Source organism: Macaca thibetana, chromosome 12 (assembly GCF_024542745.1).
Source record: "Macaca thibetana thibetana isolate TM-01 chromosome 12, ASM2454274v1, whole genome shotgun sequence".
NCBI classification, from domain to species: domain Eukaryota; kingdom Metazoa; phylum Chordata; class Mammalia; order Primates; family Cercopithecidae; genus Macaca; species Macaca thibetana.
The window spans coordinates 2,576,492-2,597,182 of NC_065589.1; the positions used below are offsets into that span (position 1 = coordinate 2,576,492).

Here is a 20,691-nt window from a genome sequence, read left to right on the forward strand (position 1 = left end):
AGATTCTTTTTCTATGACTTGGGCGTTTTTTCCTTTTACTAGGTGAGTTTATCCTACTTACATTTATTGTCACAACTGACTTTTTTCTTGTTGTTTTTTTTCTTTTTTTTTTTTCTTTTTTTGTTGTAGTTAGTTTTAGGTGCTTTCTTATGATTTCCTTTATTTCTATATTTTTTGTTCTTTCAAGATTTATAGGATCTATATCCTTTTAAAAACCATGATTTACTATTAAAAATTTTAAGGACTCATATTACTCTAACAATAAACTCCAGGAATAAAACATAGCCTTTTGATTATCTCATCTGAAAATGAGGCAAAACACACTTTTTTTCTTATTACAATCTTATCCTCTCCCAAGTTTTTCCTCATGGAAAAACAATTAGATAATCAGTAATTGGGAAAAGAAGAGAAACTGGTTTAAATATAGTTACTGGCTTTAACTGTATTTAAGCCCAGTTTCCCTTTTTTCTTTTTGCAAACAATTACTATTTTTCATTATATATTATCTCAATAAACAAGGACAGACCTTTGCATTTTGTTTTGTAGCTATCTGGACAACATTTGCTGGAATTGTATATGCTGTGTTTGAATGTGGTTTTCTTCAGACGCTGTGTTTGAATGTGCTTTTCTTCACTGCCTGTGTTTTTATGCTGTGAAAGTCTTGGTCAAGGATTGTTATTATGTCTCAAGTTAATACCTGTGACATTTTGAGTTTCATATTGAGGAAGAGTTTAAAACTCCTACATGCAAATCAGGTGCTTGTGCAGGCTGCCTCTCTGTTACCCTCAGGCGTGAATACTTCCAGGTCTGGACACAATATTCGAGTTTCATATCCTCCAGCCCTCTCTAGATGTTTCTCTGCTGTTTTCTGGACTCTTAAGTTTTTGATGAAAACTAAAGCTAACTCAACGGATGTTCTATTTTATATACAAAATTATATATATTTTATTCTGGCTGGATGCCTTTAGGGTTTTTTTTCCTTGAAGTTCCAAAACTAGCCATGATCTCCGTGGTACCTGCTGATAATGCTGCTATCCTTACTCTGTTTACAGCCACCAAGCTGCCCAGCCAGTTGCCTCTGCCCTTCTTAAATTTTGCTGATTTGGAGCCACAAAAGGATTTCCAAATACTGCGTCCATCAGCCATACACCCCACTCACACCCAGCCATCAGCCCTCCTCCCTGCTGACCCAGACAACTGTGAGATCCAGACTCCCACCATCCATGTCCCCTGGGCCACAGAGCTCTCCGGGCACCCCGATGAGGCTTTCTGGACACCTTCTTCCCTCCCATGGGCAGGAGGGTGGTGACATCCTCAAAGACTCTTGGCTCTGGGCCGCCTTTCTTCACTAGCATTTGTGTCATGAGGATAGCCCTCTAGTTTTACATTTTATATGGAATTTCTCTTTTTCTTTAAAGATCTGGGATTTGAACACTAAGAGGAGAGAGAAGAGGGGGCAGGTGGTTGTGGTGGTGAAAATAAACACGTGCCACCACCCACTCTGCCAGCTTTTGCTGTACCATGTTAGTTTGGGCAGGCCCTTGTCACTCCTTTAACCTTCCCATCGACATTCATTCCCCTATGGCTTGTGGAGTTTCTACTGCGTGGTGGGAAGTGCTCTTGGTGCCTTGGTCTGTGGTGAGAGAGGTATAGCTCCTGTCCTCTGAAGCATGCAGCCCAGTGGGTGGGCAGCAAAAGGCACTTCACGAGCACCTTCCAAATAGAGTTTCCATCAGTCGTACAGCCCGGTCGCACCCAACCCACATCCCTCCTCCCTCATGAACATAGCAAGTGCAACCAGGAGAGACAGGGCAGAGAGGGGGGTAGGTGTGGGGTGATGGGAGCCCAGAGGACGGCCACAGCAGCAGCAGCCAGAGTGGGGACGGGGCTGGGGGGCATTCCAGGTGCAAGAAAGGATGTCAGCAAAGGGTCAGGGACTCCACTTCATGCAGTTCTACGACACACACTACTGTGGTTTAAGTTCGTTTTGTGTTTAATCGGTATATGTAAAAGAAAGCTGTTTTATTAGATTTCATTCATGTAACTTCTAGGCACAATCTTGCTACCATTTATGGAATGACTACTGCATGCCAACATGAATCAGGTGTTTTAACAACTCCCTACATTTCCTATGTGTTTTCTTTAAGGATCTGTTAAATTCATATTACTTATTTATATTCTTAATAATTTACCTACTTATTCATGCTCTAATAGATGCCATCAATATAGTTCTATTTAATCTTTAGTTTCAGTTTTCTTTTCTGTATTTCAATTTCTCTACTATTTGGGGAAGAAAATTGCTGTTGATATTATTCTGCAGTTTCTGATCCATCCTCTGTTTTCATTACTCTTTGCAATATCATAATTGAAACCTTTGTCATTTTTAAGGCACATGATATACTGCACAATACACTTTATGCTCATTCAGCCATTTAATCTATGTATATTTTTCAGTATAGATTCGGAACTATGGTCTGGGAAAGTGCTGACTTAGTGAATTGCTAATCCAGTGTGTAACCTTTTCTTTTTAAAGGAGAATGTAGTATTTGCAAATAAGTAATGGTTCACTATTTTGAATAAATAATACACTCACGTGAAGCAAAATTCGAAAGACAGAAAAAGGGTTGCCATAAAAACATTTCCCTGCCATCTGTGTTCCAGTATCCTGCTCTCCCCCTCAGGGACGGTAAGTGTCCCCATCGCCTTGTGTGACTGTCACAGGTCGTCTGCCCTATTTACATACTTTTACTTGTATGAGCAGAGGCATACGATCCGTGCTGTTTCGAACATTTAAAACTGTAACTACAGACCTTGGAAACCATTCCATATCGACAGACAAACCTGCCCCTTCTTCAGTGACCACATAGTGTTCATAATATGGATGTGACAAAACTTACTTAGCCCACCTCTTATTCATAAAAAATATGGTTGCTTCCAAGTCTTTTGCTTATTAATTCAAATATTGGCTTTAGGTTCGTTAAACCAACCGATGCCCTATATCCCCGTATTTCCTTCTGAAGGGGTCTTCTCTGCCTTTTTTTCTGAATAATACTATTTGTTTTGTGACTTTCTGTTTTCATTGCCTGTTAGTGTCACAGGGCAACCAGCAACTGTATCTACACATCTTTATAATTCAAGTGTTCTAGCCCACATCCACATGAGTTCACTGCTTCTGTTGTGGAAACCGCATTGAAAGGGCAGTGGCCCTGGTGTTAGAAGATTCCAGTCTGTGTCCTGGTGCTGCCCCGACCCTGGGTAAGTCCATGAACCTTTCTTTTTGAGTCTTAGACTTTCCATCTCAACATAGAGATGTAAGCCTTGTTTTTCCCACGACTGTAGTGAGGATTAACAGTTGTGATTTATGTTAAAATACACATGCAGGTGTGGGTGGACAGCTCCTCCCTCAGCGACAGGCCCCTTGAAAATGTTCTAGACTTCCTCCTCTCTGCTGCCATCTGTTTTCTCTCTTCCAGGATTGTGTTGCAATCTCTCCCTCGCTGATATTCCCCTCAGATCTACGGGGATAAGGATGTGGCCACTTTCCCTTCTTGGCCTGGGAGGCTCCGGCTGCCGCTGTGGGTGTGCCTGGGTCTGGGGTCTGGCTAACTTGGACCTGGGCCTTACCCCTGCTATGGTGTCTCTTCCTTCTGTAAAATCAACCCTAAAACCGGGTGACAGGTCATACATATATCTAACAATTTAGAAAGAACGCATCAGACTCAAACAATACACCCAGAAGCCTGGGGCAGTCTGGGCTCATCACCTGGAGGACACCAGACACCCTGTGGACCCCCTTCATGGTTATCAGGTCCCTTGGAGAAGTCCAGATGGTGAAAAATAGGACATAGTTTTGAGACGGATGAGGGAGACTGGTGGTGGCAGGCTCAGGAGGGTGTTCCAGACCCAGTGTTAGAGGCTCTGAGACCTAGAATCTATATCATCGGAGGTTAATGCTTAACATGCATCAGGGTGGGGAGCTGCTTTTGTTCCCCACTGGTGCTCTGGGGAGCCGCGTGGTCTCTCTTTGCACCCAAACTCCCCATCCAAGTCCAGCTCCATTCTCTCTCTGCCCCAGCTGCCCTGCAGCCCTTTCCTCTTGCTCTTTGATGTTTTGCAGGCCCACAGCTCCCAAGCACAGAGGCATGAGGGGAGAGAATGTCACCAAGGTCAGCACCTTCATCCTGGTGGGCTTCCCCACGGCCCCGGGGCTGCAGTACCTGCTCTTCCTCCTCTTCCTGCTCACTTACCTCTTTGTCCTAGTGGAGAACCTGGCCATCATCCTGACTGTCTGGAGCAGCGCCTCCCTCCACAGGCCCATGTACTACTTTCTGAGCTCCATGTCTTTCTTGGAGATCTGGTACGTGTCTGACATCACCCCCAAGATGCTGGAGGGCTTCCTCCTCCAGCGGAAACGCATCTCTTTCGTCGGGTGCATGACGCAGCTCTACTTCTTCAGCTCCCTGGTGTGCACCGAGTGTGTGCTTCTGGCCTCCATGGCCTACGACCGCTACGTGGCCATCTGCCACCCGCTGCGCTACCACGTCCTCGTGACCCCGGGGCTGTGCCTCCAGCTGGTGGGCTTCTCCTTCGTGAGCGGCTTCACCATCTCCATGATCAAGGTCTATTTTATCTCCAGCGTCACATTCTGTGGCTCCAACGTCTTGAACCACTTCGTTTGTGACATTTCCCCTATCCTCAAGCTGGCCTGCACGGACTTCTCCACTGCTGAGCTGGTGGATTTCATCCTGGCCTTCATCATCCTGGTGTTTCCGCTCCTGGCCACCGTGCTGTCATATGGGCACATCACCCTGGCTGTCCTGCGCATCCCCTCGGCCACTGGCCGCTGGAGAGCCTTCTCCACCTGCGCCTCTCACCTCACCGTGGTCACCATCTTCTACATAGCCTTGCTTTTCATGTATGTCCGGCCCCAGGCCATTGATTCCCGGAGCTCCAACAAGCTCATCTCTGTTTTGTACACAGTTCTCACCCCCGTCTTGAACCCCTTGATATACTGCCTGAGGAATAAGGAATTTAAGAATGCCTTGAAAAAAGCCTCCGGCTTGGCTTGAGCTGTGCCATAGAGGGCAAGCTTTCTACCTTTCTGGAACTCCATCTCGGAATACACAACCAGCCCCTCTGAGGAGGCCATTTGACTGTCTTCATTATGGTAGTACCGCATTCATTTAAAAATTACTTCCAAATCCATTTTTCTCTTTCCAGAAAAAAACTGAGGTTGAGGTTAATATCATAGGTATTGTTGTTGGTGTTGTAATACCAGTACTTTCTTCTTTTTATAGATGCGCAAAGCCGTACTTAGTAAAGCTTAATAAATTTTCCTCGCCTTTAAAATGACCACGCACATTTCAGAAAGCAGCAAAACATGCCAGGTCATCTGAGATCGTAAAGTCCCCAATAAATTGCAGTGTGTTAAAGCACTGAAATGTTTAACCATGTGGCAAAATGAGCTCCACATGTCGCCAAAGCAAAATGTGTCTCGGAAGAGTAAGGATTTCATGGGAGGGCAGGATGGGGTAGCAAAGGGCTTCATGGGGTCTGATTTAAGGGATCAGGCTGACTTGGGGTCAGGAATTTAGAGCCTGCCTCTCAGCGGGTGTGAGCAGGAGAGGGCGTCGGGCTTGGGTTTTGCTTGCTCCCAGTGAAGGCTGGTGGTGCCTTGGCCACATGCACACCTGTTCATCCACAGCTCTTCATCCACAGCCCTTCATCCATGGCTTTTCGTTCATAACTTTTCATCAACAGATCTTCACTCATGGCCCCTCATCCACAGCTCTTCACCTATGGCCCTTCATCCATGTCTCTTAATCCACGGCTCTTCATCCACAGCCCTTCATCCATGGCTTTTCGTTCATAACTTTTCATCAACAGCTCTTCACCCATGGCTCATCCACGGCTCTTCACCCACGGCCCCTCATCCACAGCTCTTCACCTATGGCCCTTCATCCATGTCTCTTAATCCACGGCTCTTTGCCCACGTTCCTTTATCCACGCCTCTTCATCCACGGTCCTTCATCCGCGTCTCTTCATCCACGGCCCTTCATCCACGTCTCTTCACCCACGGCCCTTCATCCATGCCTCTTCATCCACGTCTCTTCACCCACGGCCCTTCATCCACGTCTCTTCACCCACGGCCCTTCATCCATGCCTCTTCATCCACGTCTCTTCACCCACGGCCCTTCATCCACGTCTCTTCACCCACGGCCCTTCATCCATGCCTCTTCACCCACGGCCCTTCATCCATGCCTCTTCATCCACGTCTCTTCACCCACGGCCCTTCATCCACGTCTCTTCACCCACGGCCCTTCATCCATGCCTCTTCACCCACGGCCCTTCATCCATGCCTCTTCATCCACGTCTCTTCACCCATGGCCTCTTCATCCACGCCTCTTCACCCACGGCCCTTCATCCATGCCTCTTCACCCACGGCCCTTCATCCATGCCTCTTCATCCACGTCTCTTCACCCACAGCCCTTCATCCACGTCTCTTCACCCACGGCCCTTCATCCATGCCTCTTCATCCACGTCTCTTCACCCACGGCCCTTCATCCACGTCTCTTCACCCACGGCCTTTCATCCACGTCTCTTCACCCACGGCCCTTCATCCACATCTCTTCACCCACGGCCCTTCATCCATGCCTCTTCATCCACGTCTCTTCACCCACGGCCCTTCATCCATGCCTCTTCATCCACGTCTCTTCATCCATGCTTCTTCAGCCACAGCTCTTGCCTGGTGGGCTGCTCACAGCAGGGCGATGTCTTCCTACCATCCCTCTCCTTGCTGCTGTCTGCCAGGGCCACCTTCAACACCTGTCTTCTTGTTTCAAACACGTACTTTCTAATAAGCTCTTACTAAATCTATCTTAATCAACTCTGGCATCCATCCAGTCCTCTGCACATTTTTGAGCCAGAGACAACCAAGAAAACCTTCTTCAGCTCATACTGTTAAGTTTCATCCCACTCTAGAATTGACCTTGTGAGTCTGGTTTTAATATAGAAACTGTTTTGTAGTTGATCGCAGCATCCTCAGACTGCACAGAACCCTGAAGCCCATCCTCCTCTGTACCGGCCAGTTCCCTGCCAGCTCCCAGGTGGCCAGGTCTGCTCTCACCCTCTGGGAGGAGGGCCACTCAGACCCCTGGGAACCCAGTTGGCTTGGAGCAGCTGTCTGGGCAGGAAGGTTGCACAGTGGTGCGTCAACCACCACTGTATGTCCACCACCGGGAAATGATGAAGGTCTAAAATCTGCCTGTATCTGTATCTGAGTTATGGAGAAGTTGCTTTTCCTCCTCTGTACTCATTCTGACTGAGTTTGGATCTGTTTGCAGAGCTCATGTCCACCCCATTAAAACCCACTTGTCACTTCCACATCTGCCAACCCCATGCTTGACACCCATGTTGTTGTACAGAAGCACCACCGTCCACTGACTGTCCACCTCCAGCTCATGTCCTTTCCAGAGTCCACTGTCCTTCTCTGGCCCCCTCTAAGCTGGTACAGAGTGAGTGCCGAGACTTCCTGCCACCCACAGTCAGGACCTCCCTCCTGGGCCTCCTGGGTGTCATGACCTTGAGTTTACCTCCTTTGTGTGCAATTGATCATCTGGGTCTTCACCCCTACTTAGCCGGCTGGGTCAGAGCCCATGTCCCTGCCTTATTTGGAGGAAGGGCACTAGGCTGGGTAGCCAGCCCAGGGACCCAGGCACAGGCTCAGAGCGATGCTACTGGTGCCATTCTCGGGGCTGTGGAGAGCTGATTTTCCATCCCAGGCAGCTGGGCCAGGACATGGTTTGTCTCCAGTTAAATTACTCCATATCCTCTGTCCACACCCTTCTCTGGTCACAACTAACTGAGTCATTCATTCATTTACTCATTTATTCATCCAAGCACCTACTATGTGCCAGACACTCAAGGTAAACGATGAACAATATCAACAAAAATCTCAGCCCTCATACACTTTACATTCTATTAGATGACAGAGAAATACACAAAATAAATAGGTAAAATACTCGAATGGTATTCAGGGATACATGCTAAGGAAAAAAAAAATTCATCAGCTCTAGTCAGCTGAAAAATGGCCCCAAAATATAGGTCTATGTCAAATCTCTGGAACCTGTGAATACAACTTTATTTGGAAAAAGGGTCTTTGCAGATGTAACTAAATTAAGGATCTGGAGATGGGGAGATCAGTGTGGATTAACCAGGTGGGCCCTAAATGCAGTGACAAGTGTCCTCATAAGAGCCTGCGTGACAGGCAGATCAGAGCCCCAGGAGCTCCCAGGCATGGCAGGCAGATCAGGACCCGAGAGCTCCCAGGCATGGCAGGCGGATCAGGACCCAAGAGTTCCCAGGCATGGCAGGCATACCACCTGACTTCCAATTATACTACAAAGCTACAGTAACCAAACCAGCATGTTACTAGCATAGAAACAGACACATAGACCAATGGAACAGGACAGAGAACCCAGATATAAATCCACACATTTACAGTGAACTCATTTTCAACAAAGGTGCCAAGGACCTATGATGAGGAAAGGATAGATTTGTCAATAAATGGTGCTGGGAAAACTGGATATCCATGTGCAGAAGAATGAAACTGGACCCCCATCTCTCACCACATAAGAAAATTCAATCCAAATGGATTAAATACTTAAATCTAAGACTCAAAACTACAAAATCACTAGAAGAAAACATTGCGGAAACACTCCAGGACATTGGTCTGGGCAAAGAATGATTTTGTGCAAGACCTCAAAAGAACAGGCAACCAAAGCAAAAACAGACAAACAGGATTACATCAAACTAAAAAGTTTCTACACAACAAAGGAAACAAGCAACAGAGTAAAAAGGCAACCCACAGAAAATAATTACAAACTATCTATCTGACAAGGGATTAATAACCAGAATATATAAGGAACTCAAATAGCTCAATGGCAAAAAAAAAAAAAAAAGCAAAAAAAAAAAAAAAAACAAATAATCTCATTTAAAAATGGGTAAAATTTCTGAATAGATATTTCTCAAAAGCATACATACAAATGGCAAACAGGTATGTAAAAAAATGCTCAACATCACTAATAATCACAGAAATGTGAATCAAAACCACAGTGAGATGCCATCTCATCCCATTTAAAATGGCTTTTATTTTTAAAAAGACAGGGAATAATAGTTTTTGGTGAGAATGTAGAGAAAGGAGAACGCTCATTCGTTGTTGATGAGAATGTAAATTAGTACAGCCACCATAGGCAACAGTATGGAGGTTTCTCAACAAACTAAAAACAGAACTACCATATAATCCCACATTTCCACTACTGTATATATATCCAAAAGAAAGGAAATCAATGCACTGAAGGAATCTCTGCACTCCCATGTTTACTGCAGCACTGTTCACAATAACCAAAATATGGAATCAACCTAAGTGTCCATCTGAATGAATGAATGGATAAAAAAAGTGGTACTATATGCAGTGGAATATTATTCAGCCATAAAAAAGAATGAAATCTTGTTATTTGCAGGAACTGGATGTCATTATGTTAAGTGACATAAGCCAGGCACAAAGACACATATCGCATGTTCTCACTCATATGTGGGAGCTTAAAAAGTGGATCTCATGGAAATAGTAGATTGGTGGTTATGAGAGGCTAGGAAGGGTACGGGGGACTGGGGTGAAGCGAGGTTGATTAATGGATGCAGATATATAGTTTGATAGAAAAAATAAGACTGAGGTTAGAGATCAGTAAGGTGACTATAGTTTTCAGTAATCTATTGCATATATCAAAATAGCCATAATTTGAATGTTTCTGGTATAAAGAAAAGACAAATATTTAAGGTGATGAATAGCCCATTTATACTAATTTGATATTTACAAATTATAATTGCATTCAATCGTTTGTACTCCAAAAGTATATACATCTATTATGCATAAATTTGAAAATAATAAACACACACTCAAGGAGACACACAGGAGAGATCTGACACACAGACCATGGGGAGGCGACGTGACCTGAGATGCAGAGATCGAAGTGTTGGTGCCACAGACCCTGAAGCCAGGAGCCCCCAGAAGCTGGGAGAGGCTGGACAGGGTTCCTCCCCTGGCAGCCCAAGCTGACTCATCTGGCAGGAGAGGAAAAAGGAATGTCCTGGCTGGGTGTGGGATTGTAGGAAGTGAGGGAACAGGCGGGCTGATGCAGAGGGAGAACATTCCAGAAGGCACAGTGAGTCCCAAAGCCCCAAGCAGGGTGGCAGGAGCCAGCCTACTTGAGGAGCACCTGGGGCCATAGAATTAAAGTGGAGAGAACAGGGGAGGTCAGAAGAACTGGACCAGAGAGGAAACAGAAGTCAGGTGGGACAAATCCTTCCCTCAGAGGGTGTGGGCTGCACAGGAACAAGGGTGACCCATGGACAGCAGCGCCTTCAGTAGGGAGTGTGGGAGAGAGCCACTGAGGAGGGTGAAGGGCCCAAACGGGGGGGCCAGGAGTGGCTCAACAGCCTCTGCTTGGATGCCCTCAGCCAGGCAGGGGCCAGCCTGGCCCCAGAGGCACCGGCTCACCTAATTGGCAGTGTGGGCCTTTCCATCAGCAGGGGGATAATTGGACCCTGGAGTCCCTGTGCTCATCAGAAAAAGCCACAGTGGTGTCTCCCCAGTGCCTCAGGCAGCCCACTTCTCAAGAGCACGTTCAAGGCTTGTCTGGTCACTGTGGCCAGCCTGGGAGTTGCTGGACACAGGCAGAAGCTACTCTTCACTCCTGCAGGCAGCTGCAGCCATTTGCAGTGAGGCTTCCCGACAGGCCAGGTAGGGTCCAGCACTTTCCAAGTTGCTGATGGGCTCATTTTGCTGTGATTTTAGGGTACGATGTATTCCTTGCTTGGGGAGAGAGCTCTTCGTTTGTGTGTGTGATTGACACTCCCCACTCCACATGCCCCCCACATACAATCTGGGGCAGGGATTCCCCTCTGCAGTCTCATGGCCAGCACCAAGCAGGATGGCTCATGGATGCTCCATAAGTGGCCCTTGCATTTTTGAGTACTGTGCTGAGCACATATTCATAGGCATCGGGTTATGCCCTGATGTCTAACATCTCACCCAGAATTAGCCAGCAGCCTCAGGTGGCTGAATGGGGCAGAGAGCATCTGCTCACTCATCGTTGATGAGGATTGGTTCTAGGTGGCTCTGCCAGGCACCAGGGAAGGCATCAGAGTAAATGGCGGCAGGCTGATGGTAGGTGCAGCCGGGAGGAGCTACCGCAGTACCCGTCTCATGGACCACCCCAAAATACGTCCGCTCTGTGGCATGGAAAGCTTCACTTTCCTCTCTCAGATTGGAGACCTAGGTTTGAATTTGTGACTGGGCAAAAACAGTCTTTGTAACACATTGGAGAACCTTGTTTACGATGAGAGGATGCCAGCCTCCCTCGGCAGCATCCGCTTGGCCTTTCAGTCTGTCTACAGAAACCAGGGAGGCACAGCCAAGTTAAAAAGGCAGCCGTGCCCGTAGCCATGGGGGACCCTGGAACAGAAACGGGCATTTGAGGAAAAAAAGATGAACGCCAAAGTCTGGAGTTCAGTCCACTGTAATACCAATGTCAATCCCTTACTTTGATGAACAAACCCTCTTCATGCAGGAGGAAGCTGAATGCAGGGGCTCCCGGGGCTCTCTGCCCTGGTAGGCTGATAGCCCCTCACCTCGGGCCAAGGTTGCTGCTGTGACTTGCAGGAACCCTCAGGTGAAGGACCCTAAGGAGGGCCAGCTCTGTGTCCATGCCCACTTGGATTCTGAGAGCTGCCCCGAGCATGTGTGGACTGGTAGTGCCCCTAGACTCAGAGGTTTGGGTTTCACCCACCCAGGAGCTGCCCGGCTCTGTTCTCTTTGTAACTTTTCTGTAAATCTAAAATGATTCCAAAATAAAAAGTTTGTTTAAAAGAAAATGCAGCCATTGTCTAAAGTTCAGGGGATGGAGACAGTGTGTTGTAAAGGGCCCTGAATTTGTCAAGTAACACAGTTTCAATTTAACGAATCAATCTGGTATTAACTAGCCAACCCATTAGAGATCAGTTACCACTATCCAAATCAAGAGAAATCTATAGGGGCCTCCACTGTCCTGGGTTAAAAGCATAAGAACCAAAGCTCGCTACCCCCACCGCCAGCTCTCCCCAGCAAACCCAGTTGACAGGTGGGGGCCGCTGGCCTTCCAAGGAGCTTCTGTGGCCCCCAACTTTCCTCCTTGTGGACTTTAAAGCCCTCTGTGGCCACTCAGCTGGGAAAAGCACACAGTCACCACCCTGGATGGTGTCTAAAGAGGCAACATTCAGACTCATATCTGGAGATCCCTTTAACGGCAGGGGTTCTTATTGCTTTTGTTTTGGGGAGATAGTAGGCAGTGACTGCAGTGAGTAGCAAATGCTTGTGAAATTGATCCTAAACTCTGAACTGCACGCTGGCATTTTAAGGCAGGGAATGGCCATGCCACCCCAGTGGGTGATCTTGAGTTCCCACAGAATGCTCACCCTAGACAGCAGGAGTACAGGTGCGTTTCTCAGTATAAACCTGTCCCTCGACAATTCCTTTCTAGAATTTCGTTTTTCAGCCTGGAACTCATCCATGAACTCCAGACTCGTATAGCCAACCCCCTACATGTCACCGTGAGGCTCTCCAGGAAGTGCCGTGCACCACACCTCCCCCAGCACAGCCTCCCGATTATTCGGCACCCACCTGGCCCTCTCCTAGTCTTCTCATCAATTTTCAGCATTCTGGGCCAGAAACCTGGGGTCACCCTCCCCAGCTGTGAGCTGGTGGAAGTCTGCCATTCAACCACCTAGACTGCCAGTGAAGCAACCACCAGGTGCCCTGCGGGGCAAGGGGCTGTGGCTACCCTCTCTCTCCCTCGCCTGTGGACCAGGTCCCCAAGAGCCAGGCAGCCCTCTCCTGGGAGCCCTCCCTGCATTCCTCTGGCTGGTTAGCCCGGTTTGGGGTCCTGCCCTGGTAGGCTGATAGCCCCTCACCTCGGGCCAAGGTTGCTGCTGTGACTTGCAGGAACCCTCAGGTGAAGGACCCTAAGGAGGGCCAGCTCTGTGTCCATGCCCACTTGGATTCTGAGAGCTGCCCCGAGCATGTGTGGACTGGTAGTGCCCCTAGACTCAGAGGTTTGGGTTTCACCCACCCAGGAGCTGCCCGGCTCTGTTCCTCAGCATATTCTCTTCCTCATTCCTACTTCATGGTTATATATAAATGCAAGCACACAGAAGTTTTCTACTTTAAAACTCAGAAGATCAGCAGATCACTGCTCTCTCCTGGTGTTCTCAGGAACCGTGTGGCCTCTCTTTGTACCCAAACTCCCCATCCAAGTCCAGCTCCATTCTCTCTCTGCCCCAGCTGCCCTGCAGCCCTTTCCTCTTGCTCTTTGATGTTTTTCAGGCCCACAGCTCCCAAGCACAGAGGCATGAGGGGGGAGAATGTCACCAAGGTCAGCACCTTCATCCTGGTGGGCTTCCCCACGGCCCCGGGGCTGCAGTACCTGCTCTTCCTCCTCTTCCTGCTCACTTACCTCTTTGTCCTGGTGGAGAACCTGGCCATCATCCTGACTGTCTGGAGCAGCGCCTCCCTCCACAGGCCCATGTACTACTTTCTGAGCTCCATGTCTTTCCTGGAGATCTGGTACGTGTCTGACATCACCCCCAAGATGCTGGAGGGCTTCCTCCTCCAGCGGAAACGCATCTCTTTCGTCGGGTGCATGACGCAGCTCTACTTCTTCAGCTCCCTGGTGTGCACCGAGTGTGTGCTTCTGGCCTCCATGGCCTACGACCGCTACGTGGCCATCTGCCACCCGCTGCACTACCACGTCCTCGTGACTCCGGGGCTGTGCCTCCAGCTGGTGGGCTTCTCCTTCGTGAGCGGCTTCACCATCTCCATGATCAAGGTCTATTTTATCTCCAGCGTCACGTTCTGTGGCTCCAACATCTTGAACCACTTCTTTTGTGACATTTCCCCTATCCTCAAGCTGGCCTGCATGGACTTCTCCACTGCTGAGCTGGTGGATTTCATCCTGGCCTTCATCATCCTGGTGTTTCCGCTCCTGGCCACCGTGCTGTCATATGGGCACATCACCCTGGCTGTCCTGTGCATCCCCTCGGCCACTGGCCGCTGGAGAGCCTTCTCCACCTGCGCCTCTCACCTCACCGTGGTCACCATCTTCTACATGGCTATGATTTTCACGTATGTCCGGCCCCAAGCCATTGATTCCCGGAGCTCCAACAAGCTCATCTCTGCCGTGTACACTGTTGTCACGCCAATAATTAACCCATTGATCTACTGCCTGAGGAACAAGGAATTTAAGGATGAATTGAAAAAGGCCTTGGGCTTGGGTCAAACTTCATACTAAGACAACTAAATGTCCTAGGGTAAAAATCTGTAGTGATGAAACAACATTGTATACGGCACTTTCTGCTCTTTGAATTAATTTTTAAGTGAAATTTAACAAACCTACAGAACTGTGCACAAGTAATTAGCCTTCGTCTACATATGTTTTCACAAAAGGACCGTGCTCATGGAACCAGCTCCCAGATCAAGAACTAGAAGCTGCCTTCATGCCCTCTCCCAGTCATTATCCCTCCTCCACGAGAAGCACTATCCTGACTTCCAAAACCAGATGCTAGCATTGGTGTTTTTGAAGGGTTTATGCATAAAGTATGCACCCTGTTATGTTCAGCTTCTTTCATTCACTGTGCTGCCTGCCCGAATCCTTGATGTTTTTGCATGTAACAGCAACTCATGCATTCTCATGGCTGTCCAATATTCATAATTCATAATACATTTATACTGCATAGTACATAAAGCATAATACATTTAAACTGGATAATACACATACTGGAATAATGCATATACTGTATTATGTATTATGTATACATAATACATTATGCTGGGAGAAACCCTGTCCTGCCTCTCCCAGGAGGCATAAGCCACGGTGCTTGGCCACAATTTAGGTATCTAAATATAGAAAAGGTAAGTAAAAATGTAGTATCATAATCTTATGGGACCACCATCTTATATGCTGTTCGCTTCATCATTCACCAAATGTCGTTATGTGGTGCGCTACTGTGTCAGTTGAGAATATGGCTTATTTCTGGATCCTCTGTTCTATCTAATTGATCTCTGTATCTATCAATATCACACCCTCCGTCCACACTACACAGTCTTGATTGATATGATTATGTAGTAAATCTTGACACTGGAAGAATGACTCCTCCTACTTTATTACTCTGTTTCAAAATTCTTGTGACTATTGTACGGCCTTTACATTTTTATACAACTTTTATAGTAAGCCTGTCTATGTCTACAAGAAAACCTTGCTGAGATTTTGCTAGAAATTCCATTAAACCTAAAAATCAATTTGGGAAGAAGTGACTTCATGACTCTGTTGAGTTTCAATCCATGAACATCGTAAGCCCCTCCAATCACTGCGGTCTTCTTCATTGTTTTAATCAGTGTTTTGTACTTTTTAGTATGCAGATTCTGTGTATGTGTTGCTGGATTTAGACCTAAATATTATATTTTCTTTGAAGCAACTGTAAATGGTATTCCATCTTTTATTTCAGTTTCCGTCTGTTTGTTGTTAGTATGTAGGATGCAGTTGATTTTCATATGTTGACGTTTCAGTCTGCAAACTTGCTGCGCTCACTCATTAGTTCTAGGAATTGTTTGTAGATTCCTTTGGGTTTTCTATGTGAACAGTCATGTCAACTAAAAACAGAGTTTTATTTCTTCCTTTCTGATCTGTATGAATTTTATTTTTTGCCTTCTTGCATGGCCTATTACCAGAACTTCCAGTGCTCTGTTGAATAAGAGTGGGCAGAGCAGAAATCCTTGCCTTGTTTCCTACTTAGAAGACGAGCACTCAGTCTTTCATGATTACGTACAATGATGCAGTTTTCGTGCATGTGCTTATCAAACTGAAGCAGTTTGCTGAGAGCAGTTTTTGTTTTTACCATAAATGAGTATTTAGTTTTGTCCTTATTTTCTGACAGCAGTTTTACTTGCTGAGAGTTTTTGTTTTTACCATAAATATTTAGTTTTGTCCTTATTTGCTGAGAGCAGTTTTATTTGCTGAGAGCAGTTTTTGCTTTTACCATAAATGAGTATTTAGTTTCGTCAAGTGATGCAAAAAACTGCATCAGGCAATCTGGTCATAGATTTTTTCTTTCACCTGCGGATAAGGTGTATTACATTGGTTGATTTTCAAATACCAGATTAGCCTGGCATCTTTTGAATAAATCACCTTGGGTTGTGGTGTCTTATTCATTTCATATAGTGTTGGATTCAATTTGCTGACATTTTGTTAATGATTTTTGTGTCTATGTTCATGAGAGATAGTAGTCTACTGGGGTTTGAAGTTATTTTCATCCTGTCTTTGTATGGTTTTGGTTTCATAAAACAAGTTGCAAAGCCTCTTCTGTTTTCTGGAGAAGATTGTATAAAGTTGTTTAAACATTTGCTAACATTCTCCAGTGAGATTATCTGGAACCGGGAATCTTCTCTGGCGGGGGGTGGGAAGTGGGTTGTGTGTTAAAATTGCAGATTCAGCTTCTTTAATGGGTACAGGACTGTTCAGGTTATCAAATAATTAACAGATTAGGGCTCATGTCTGCTGTGTTTTGTCTTGTTTCCTTTGCCTTTTTTTTTTTTTTTAACCTTCCAATGAATACAGTACATTTTTTTAGAATCCAATCTTGATTTACTGATAATGTCTTGGGAAATATCATTAGGTATAGTTTTTGTAGTGGTTGCTCTAGGTATCACAGCACACAGATGTAACTTCTCACAACCTATTTGTGTGGATGTTTTACTGCTTCAAGGGGAGTATCACAGAATTCTTTCATGTAGGTGCTTTTACCCTCCCCATTTTTTATATAGTGATGGTCGTATTTCCTGTATGTGCAGTAAGCACTACATCGACGATGTTATGATTTTTGTTTTAACCACCAAATATAATTTTAAAAACTCAGTGAGGGATCGTTTACTATATTTTTCTATTTTACCTATTCTGTTGTTCTTCCTTCCTTCTGAAGGCCCCAGCGTTCTTGTGTTACTTTCTGTTTGAAAGCTTCCTTTAGCCAAACTTTAAAGGGGGGAAGAGCTCACTGGAAACAAAGTCTCTTAGATTTTTCATCACCTGAGAATCCTTCGTTTCTCTCATCCCCCCCAACCCACCAAAGAATCGTTTTGCTGGGTGTAGGATTTGCTGCCCAGCGGGGCTCCTTGTTCCTCTGGATTGACGAGCCCTCCACCACCACCAGGTGAGCCAGGCACCATCAACCAGAAGCCCCGCCTCCATGGATTTTATCTCCTTCAGTCCTGAGGCCCTGGAATCCAGCTCCCGATGAGTATGTCCAGGGAGAAGGCAGTGTGAGAAGTGCCTGACACGGGGAGCCAATTTCCAAAATATAATGGTAGGTAATAAATAATACCAAATGTTCAAAAGAAGCTTTAGGACGGCGACGTCCGGTAATTATTTAATTTTATATTGTTTCCTATGGTGATCTCTCTCCTTTTCTTATACCATCAGTAAAAGGTGAAACACTAGAATCTTACCTTAGAAAATAAGATAAAGGCGTGTCTTCACCTGGGGTAAAGCTGATGAGAAAAATCTGAAAACGCCCCCCCATCCCCCATTCATTTCCCAGAATTCTCAGAAACACCGAAAAAGATGCTGGGCTTTCTAGAGATATGGAGATGTGAAGGGAGGCCTTGAGTCCTTCTATTTGAAGATTATAAGCTGTGACTCAGTGGGGCTGGAGGATTCAGGGCTGTCTGGTTACACCCTCCAGTTGTATGTGTGTTCATACAACTTTCTTTGTGGCATATGTGATGTGTCAGGAGCTTTGCATGGGGCTGGGGGCACAGCGAAGGATGTGGACGTGGTCCCTGCTCACGGAAAACAGAGTCTAGACCAGTATTTCTCTCATGTGGACTATTTGCATCAGAATTGGTTGGAAGATTGTTAAATGGATTTCAAGGTCCCTCCAGGATCTGAAAACCAGGCCCCCCCCTGCGTTGGGGACGGGGAATCCGTATTTCTGACAAAAAGCAATTCTTCAATTATGGAAACATCCATAGAACCGGCCTTAGTTTACACAGCCGCATTCCCACTGTTTTACAATCGCATGATCATTTCTGAAAAGTCGAAAACAAAGTTAAAGAATATTTCAGGGGTTAAGAACAAAAAGCCCGAGGAACACAAAAGATCATAAAAACCCTTCCAAACAGGAGGCGTACTTGGAAGGAAACCTCACACGCAAGGTTCCTACGTGGAGCCCAGAGCCCAGGTCCTGACGGGAGCACAGGTTTAAGAGATGGACTTGGAGCGTGTGCTTTTCCGTTTGTTTCCCCTCTATTCAATGTGTTCACAGCAGGTCCCCTGGATGAGACCACTCAGCCTTCAGCCCCAGAGGCGACCCAGGCCGTCCCTGCCAGGTCCCTGTCCCGGACTGGCGCCCCGCGGCAGAGGTTCCACCCCGTCCCTCCGCTCCTCGCCCCGCTTTCCCCCTTTCCCTCCCCAGCTAGAACGTTCTGAGAGTTAGGAACGTTCTCTAGGAGGTCGCTTTGACGTCCACACCGCGCCTGCGGGATTCGGGGACGCGGGGAGCACAGGACCCTGGGACGCAGGACCCTGAGACGCAGGACCCTGAGAGGTCGCTCCACGCCCGGGGCTGCCTCAGCTCTCCCGACACTGCAGCAACTCAGAACCTAGGCAGGGGCCGGGCAGCGAGCCTGCTGCCCCCACCCTCACCTCCAACCCCCGCCTCTCAGCCCTCAGCCCAACCCGCAGGACCCCCGGCAGCCCGCTGGCGATCTCCGCGGAAGCCCCCGAGGGCCTCGGCGCAGCACCGCCCGGACGCGCCGCTAGAAGGTTCCCGACAGGCGCCGCGGGCACCCCAGCCGTGACGTCACGGCAGCGCGCCTGCCGCAGGAAAGGGCCCCGCCGCGACCGCGTCCCCTTGGGTCCTTGAGCCTGAGCTGACGGGGTAGCCATGGCCTTCCGGCTCCTGAAACTGGCCCCGACGACCGCGTCCGTCCGAGTCTTGGCGGCGGGCGCCCAGCGCGTGGTGAGCGGGCAGCGGGCGGCGGCGGGCGAGGTGGGGGAGGGGGGCAGTTCCACATCTCACCCGGCCTCTGGCGGCGGCTCCCAGGGTCGCTCTCGGGGTGGGTTTGGGGGACCCCTCCGGCCTCCGGAATTGTTTGGTCTTTGGTCGTGGACAGACTTCAGGGGGGCCACGAGCTTCTGCAGGCCATTTTATCTCAGCTTTAAGCAAAACGCTGGAGTGCGGAGGTGATCGCCCGGAGGCTGCCCTGATGCGGGAGGCCAGTGTGCGGGTGGCAGGCCGGGGGCACGCGCGCTTGTCATTCGATAATTCACGTAGCAGCCCTGTCAAGAGCCATTTAAAGGTCGGGCCCTGCTAGGTGCTGGGGTGATGCGATGTTGAGCAGAAACGGAGTCCAGTGCTTGTGTTCTCTTCCTTCTGCCTTTACTCTTACTGACTACTCATTTCTTAGCAGTTTGCCCCCGCCTTTTTCAGTGAAATTGTTTCATACATTTGTAACACAGTTGGATTGCTTTGTCATACTCTGCTTTACATCCTGGGATCCTTCTACCTAATGAGTTTTCAAAAATGTGCATACATTGCATGCATTCTTTGTGCTATAAGGTTCTATGGATTTTTTTCTTTGTGCTATAAGGTTCTATGGGTTCTGACAAGTGTATGATGATGGCATGTCGCCACTGTTATAGGTTCATACAGAGTAGCTTCCCTGCCTTAAAAAATTCGCCTCTGCTTTACCTATTAAACCCTTCTTTTCCTCGAACCCCTGACAACCACAGGTATCATTACCATTTCCATAGTTGCCTTTTGTGGAATGTCATATAATTAGAATTATACAATATATTGCCTTTTCAGACGCCTTGAATACTTGGAAGTATCTGTGTAAGATTCACTTATGTCTTCGTGGCTTGATAACTCATTTCTTTTTAATCACTGAATAATATCTCATTGCATGGATGTACTTCAGTTAATCCATTCAGCAATTGAAGGGCATCTTGGTTGCTTCAAGTTTTTGGCAATTATGAATAAAGCTGCTGTAATCATGTATGTGCAGATTGTTTTTGGAAACACATTTTTATATCAGTTGGGTAATACCTGGAAGAGTGATTACCGGATCATGTAGTAAGACTAGTTTTCTAAGCAGGTGCCAAGCCATCTTCCAGAGTGACTGTGCCATTTGACTCCCACCAGCAGTGAAGGCTCTCCTTGTTGCTCTGCATCTTGCCAGCGTGCGGGGCTGTCCGTTACTTTGGATTGCTATCCATTCTGATAGATGCGTAGTGGTATCTTGTTTTAACTTTGGAATATCTCATGACATACAGTGTTCAGCATCTTTTCATATGCTTATTTGCTATCTGAGTTAATTTCATTTGCGAGAGGTGTTCACATCTTTTGCCCATTTTTAAATTGGGTTGTCTGCTCTGCATTGTTTTGTAACTTGTTTCTTCCTTACTCTTCAGTTATCAAATAAATCAAGATCGAAAAATATCTTGATATTTTATATTCTCCTGTTTTATTTAAATTTCACAAAGAAGTATTTTAATATTTTTATATTTTCTTGAGTACTTAGTATTCCATAATATGGCAATGCCTTAA

At 47.0% G+C, this 20,691-nt stretch overlaps 3 protein-coding genes across 4 annotated transcripts in view; all 3 read left to right on the forward strand.

Annotated features, from left to right (window-relative positions):
* The window catches only part of NDUFA10 (NADH:ubiquinone oxidoreductase subunit A10), a 206,838-nt gene that overhangs the window by 67,033 nt on the left and 119,114 nt on the right, over window positions 1-20,691 (forward strand). The window contains exon 2 of one of the 2 annotated variants that reach the window (XM_050751546.1): window positions 18,959-19,101. In XM_050751546.1, coding sequence (XP_050607503.1) covers window positions 19,027-19,101 — 75 coding nt within the window. In that variant the 5' untranslated portion in view covers window positions 18,959-19,026. Of the gene's footprint in view, window positions 1-18,958; window positions 19,102-20,691 lie in introns of those variants that run through there. The other variant, XM_050751547.1, reaches the window with a different exon arrangement.
* LOC126932557 (olfactory receptor 6B3) lies at window positions 3,162-5,503 on the forward strand. Its single transcript, XM_050751548.1, has 2 exons — window positions 3,162-3,255; window positions 4,118-5,503. The coding sequence occupies exon 2, from the start codon at window positions 4,143-4,145 to the stop codon at window positions 5,067-5,069; it is 927 nt and encodes a 308-aa protein (XP_050607505.1). The 5' UTR covers window positions 3,162-3,255; window positions 4,118-4,142; the 3' UTR covers window positions 5,070-5,503.
* LOC126932554 (olfactory receptor 6B2-like) lies at window positions 13,185-14,443 on the forward strand. Its single transcript, XM_050751544.1, has one exon. The coding sequence runs from the start codon at window positions 13,218-13,220 to the stop codon at window positions 14,379-14,381; it is 1,164 nt and encodes a 387-aa protein (XP_050607501.1). The 5' UTR covers window positions 13,185-13,217; the 3' UTR covers window positions 14,382-14,443.